The following is a 5,430-nucleotide window of genomic DNA, read 5'->3' as shown; positions in this document are numbered from 1 at the left end:
TTCTTAATTTTAGAATTGGAAGGGATCCCCTCCAACACAATTAAGTATTACGTGTCAACTGGTTATGCGCCATTGAGGCCATTGACTCCTATTTCAGCCTGCTTTTCATTTTGGATTTGCTTCCTTAGCCTTTGTCCAACCTAGAACTAACTACAAGACAGGAGTTGTTTAATTTTGGAGTTGTCTCTCCTAGAAGAGTGGCTGGAGTTGTCTCTCCTAGAAGAGTGGCTGTCCCCAGCTAACGAGCCACATGACTGAATTAAGGCGTAGATCTATGTATTACTGACTTTTCTTTAAAAGGAAATAAAATAAAATACTAATATGATCCAACAAAAGTTCAATATATGTATTGCATTAACACGTACTTATAAATAAATATTTTAAAATGCAAAAAATAGAACCGATTTTGACAACAAACAAAAGCGTGCTATTCGTACAATGAACAGTTCATCAACGGTCGCAGAAAGGTGTTTTGAAAAAAAATGAAATCAAGATACAAACAAAATTTCACATTTCATAGTTTCCTGCGTAGTAAAATCCAGTTTTGTAATCTTTTTGCATGCGTGTGTGTCTGTCTGTGTGTCTGCCTGTGTGTCTATATGTGTGTGTGCGCGCAAACACAGTAATCATGTACTATTTCGTTTAGGCAAATGAAATAAGATATACATCCCAAATATTTATGTTCTTTTAAGCGATTCACTGTGAATGGAAAAGGTAAATCGCTCATTTTCGATTGCTCCAAAACCTTTACAATTTGCCAATTGTATAACACTCTCATGAAGCAGCTTATTTAAAGAGCTTTCTGTGTTGTTATCGAAAAGAACGCTCGTTTGTGTACAAAGATTATTAGAACTGCTAGAGGCGACGCTATACTATTTTTGTCTATACTTTAAACACCGTGAAACATTTGACATATGTGGTGTCTAACCTTAAAATCAGACTGCTAATGTAAAACATGAAGTAGATTTACTCTATATAAATTATGAAACTGTTAGTTACATACTATACTTAAATGAATAGACTTATGATAGCTCTGTTTAACAAGGAATTACTTTGCATTAAAGATCTAAAAAGTTTTTATGAAGTTTAAACCTTTACAACTGTAATACCAAAGCGAACACGACAAGGAAAAAAACGCTGTTAATTACATGTCTGAGGTAAAATATAAAAAAAAAATTAACCGTTACATTATTAGAGACAAATGGCTGGTAGTCGTAATGCAAAAATTGGTCTCTATGCAGTGGCGGAACTAGAAAAAAAGGGCCACCCCGCAAAAAATATTTTGGGCACCATATATGTATATAAATATATATATATATATATATATATATATATATATATATATATATATATATATATATATATATATATATATATATATATATATATATATATATATATATATATATATATATATATATATATATATATATATATTAAGGTCGGCCCTAAACTGCCGTGCCCCCCCCCCTGCCTCCGCATTGCGGGGTTTGGCGGCACTGTAGTTCGCCCCTGTCTCTGTGACACGCCTTTTGTGTACTGGAGCAATAAACAAAGAGGAATGTCTTGTTTGGTACTACATAGTACCTTCCACCTAAACCTTGTCTACTTCCAAGGCAAGTCTAAACTGGTTTCTACTTAGAAGACTATATAAAAATACATTTTACAGAATTTTCACCGACAATGAACCAGTTACTCTTAATACTAACGTTATGTCTGTGACTTAGAGAAATGTACACAAATATTTTGAGCTACAATCTCAGAAATGAATTCCTGGTTATCAGCTGTTACAAGCTACTGTAAACATTAAAAGAAGATGGTGTGACGTAATGGCTCATGGAGAGAAAATAATGACCAATTTCAATAATTCACTTTCTGGTATACAAAGAGTAAATTTAACTTTAAAAAAATAAATTTCAACAAAAGTTCAAAAGATATTTTGATGGTTTATTCAAAGAGAATACTTATCTAAATATAACTACTACAGCGCTTGAAAAATTGTTTTTAAAATGTTAAAGAACAACCAAAATAAACAGAAAACAAAATCAACTTTATTTCTTTTAGCGTTATTAAATCAAAATTTTACATCTAAATCGGTCGTGTATTAGTACTTTACACTGAAATCATTAGTTACAAAATAACTGTATTCCATTAAACACATTTATGTACAAATTTATGCCATATTGTTTTGTTAAACGATCTTGACCTGGGTAGCAAGTTTTTAACAAATAATTTGGTATAAGTGGATGAAATTTCATTCGCAAGTCGCTATCTATAAAGCAAAGTTTAAATAAACCTGGTAACAGAGGCGTAGCGACCCTTCCCGGCGCCCGCGGACAAACTTTTCGATTTGCACCCCCCCCCCCCCTCGAGATTTCGATTTCACCCCCCCCCCCCCCCCTCAAACTTTGGACTTGCACCCCCTTCTCAAACTTTCGATTTGCAACCCCCTCAACTTTTCAATTTATTTTTCCAACCCATTTTGGCGCCCCCTGAGGTCGGCGCCCGGGGACATATGTCCCGCCCCCCCCCCCCCCTCGCTACGCTACTGCCTAGTAAAAACACTAGAAAAAATACATTTTTCTCTTGTCCAAATTTTTGATTAAAATTCCACTCGTCAATAAACAGTATTAAAATCATCCTCTATTTCAAAAAACAACAACCGCCGTATTAATCGTGTTAGCTTTCAGCGTAAAACAGAAAATGGCGCTAAATCATGCAGTTCTGTTCACCGTCCTGTTCGGGTCCTTCGTGTACACCTATGGCACCACCTGTTCTGTCCTGCAGGACATGTACTCTAAGGTAAGTGGTCCTACTGACAGAAACTTTAATCATTACAGGGACATATTTCATTTTCAGATGTAGGATTTTTTCTCAACATCACAAATCTTTTTGTTATGTCTGCAGGAAACTGTTAAATTACATGAAAAAGTTGCCATTGTCTTTTGTATATCTAATATATATATATATATATATATATATATATATATATATATATATATATATATATATATATATATATATATATATATATATATATATATATATATATATGTAGACATATATACACATAAACATATATATATAGAGACATATATAATTATATATATATATATATATATATATATATATATATATATATATATATATATATATATATATATATATATGCCATAAACACTTGTAAATATGTGTATACGCATGTGTAAATGTATTTAAATATAACTTTTTATGTATTTAACTTACATCGCCTAAATTCGAAAGTCTACTTCTAAATTCTTACATCTAAATTCGAGTACCTAACTCTATCGTAACATTCAAACATCTAATTTCCAATATTGAAAAATAGACGTGTCTGGGGAACGGTTATACCATCAGGTGTAACAACGTGACAATTCCTCGCCTGATGACATATGACGAGTGTCACCTGAATGTCACCGAGATAATGTTCCGCGTGAGTAGCTTGAGTATAACTGACAGACAGACCACTTAAGGTTTTTGTTTTAATTTTTTACTTAGATGAGATGAATAGTGTTTATTTTGAGACGTTCCACAATATATATATATATATATATATATATATATATATATATATATATATATATATATATATATATATTCCAGGACAGCGTCATCGAAAGCATAGAGGACAACAGCCTGCCAGGACTTAAATATCTCGAGGCATTTAATTCGACCATTAAAAATATTTCCGACGGCGCCTTCAACAACTGCGCCCAGACCCTGACCAGCATCCATTTCAGCAGATCGGAAGTTCCAGACGTCCCAAACGTTCTGAGTGGCCTTCAACATCTGGGCGTCTTGGAGCTGCGTGACGTCACCATCGGCACCTGGAACAGCTCCGACCTTCACCTTGTTGGTCAGACCATTTGGAATTTGATTTTGGCAAACAATTCCTTGACCACATGGCCGGAATGGATGCAGAACTTCAAAGCTCTGAAATATCTGGACTTTGTAGATAATCACGTGACAACCGTCCCGGACAATGCCCTGCTAAATATAGCCAATACCTTGACCGATCTAAATTTTGAGGACGCCAACTTAATACACATTCCCAATGATTGGTCACAGTTGAAAGCATTAAAACGATTAACGTTAATGGATAATATATTGACAGAAGCAAGGAACATACCCTCACAGCTATCATACTTAAACCTCGTCAATAACCGATTCACAGAAATAACCGTCGACTCGTTTCCTTTATCTTCAAGTCTTGTAGAGCTAGACCTCTCAGAAAACCCTATCACATTCATATCCAATGACGCTTTTCGCAATCTCCAGGCTTTAAGTTACTTGTCTTTGAGGTACACCAGCCTGACCAGGGTGCCACTTGGCCTGACGTTCTTGACCCAGCCCAGTCACATTGACCTGCGGGATGTGACGTCACTGGTGTGCACGTGCCTGGAGTCTGGTCTGACACCCTGGTTCTCTGCCCACCCCACGCTATTACTTGAAGGGATATGTGGTGACATCAGTATCCAGTCATTTTATACAGAGCTCGCTTTCAGCTGTCCGGGCTAGTGTGTTCTGTTGTTTAACTCTTGTTGGAGCCAAGAGCTTGGAAAAGTGAGGGTTTTTTTTAATGTAATTATTTACTATGCATCTCTCATTCAAATAATTTATTAATGCCCGGGGACAAACTTTCGATTTGCACCCCCCTTGAACTTTTCATTTGCACCCCCCTCAAACTATCGATTTCCACTCCCCCCCCCCCCCCTCAAACTTTCAATTTCGCGCCCCCCTAAGGTCGGCGCCCGGAGACATATGCCCCCCCGCCCCCCTCCCCCTCGCTACGCCTCTGTATGCTTCTCACATTCAAATCATTTATAAAATAAACAAACCTGATTGAATTAAGAAGTGCTGAATTAATGCTTTTCTTTAAATGGAAATAAATTCAAAGACTAATAAGATTCAACAATGGTCAATATATGTATTGCATTAACACATACTTTTATAAATATTTTAAAATGCAAAAAAAAAAGAACCGACTTTGCCATGCTATTTGTGCAATGAAAAGTTCATCCACTGTCGCAAAAAGATGGTTTAGAAAAAAATGAAAGGCACTAGATTTGAATCCCAAAAGAAATATGAATGTAGGTAGGACACAGCAAACTTGGACAAGATCAGTGAAGCAGAAGCACCTGGAATGTCGTAGACCTAACTTGGACGACTTGCCCAAAACAATGTACAATGGAGAGGTTTAGTTGCGTCCCTACGCTAAACAAAAGGCCCATATCTATGACCTTGATGATGAAGATATAAATATCTAAAGACTAAAAATGATCCAAGCTAGCCTCTCCAAAATAATCTAAACAAACCATTAGTACCAAGCCCAGATGTAGCATAGCTGTACAATATTTTAACCTTATGAGATTATTCCCATATGTTTGTGGAAAACCCTATCTTATCTTG

The 5,430-nt window shown here is 35.7% G+C and overlaps 1 protein-coding gene across 1 annotated transcript in view; it reads left to right on the top strand.

Moving 5' to 3' along the window:
- Positions 1 to 4,695, top strand: part of LOC131936608 (leucine-rich repeat protein soc-2 homolog) — an 8,539-nt gene extending 3,844 nt beyond the window's left edge. The window contains exons 4-7 of the mRNA XM_059293668.1: positions 1,585 to 1,616; positions 2,684 to 2,802; positions 3,350 to 3,454; positions 3,625 to 4,695. Of these exons, the coding sequence (XP_059149651.1) occupies positions 1,585 to 1,616; positions 2,684 to 2,802; positions 3,350 to 3,454; positions 3,625 to 4,539 (1,171 nt within the window). The 3' untranslated portion in view covers positions 4,540 to 4,695. The remainder of the gene's footprint in view (positions 1 to 1,584; positions 1,617 to 2,683; positions 2,803 to 3,349; positions 3,455 to 3,624) is intronic.
- The last annotated feature ends 735 nt before the right edge of the window (positions 4,696 to 5,430 follow it).

Source organism: Physella acuta, unplaced genomic scaffold, assembly GCF_028476545.2.
Source record: "Physella acuta isolate Inbredline_101_S28 unplaced genomic scaffold, ASM2847654v3 ptg000182l, whole genome shotgun sequence".
Taxonomy (NCBI): Eukaryota; Metazoa; Mollusca; class Gastropoda; family Physidae; genus Physella; species Physella acuta.
The sequence above is the reverse complement of the archived record's forward strand: the minus strand, read 5'-3'. Positions and strand labels throughout refer to the sequence as shown.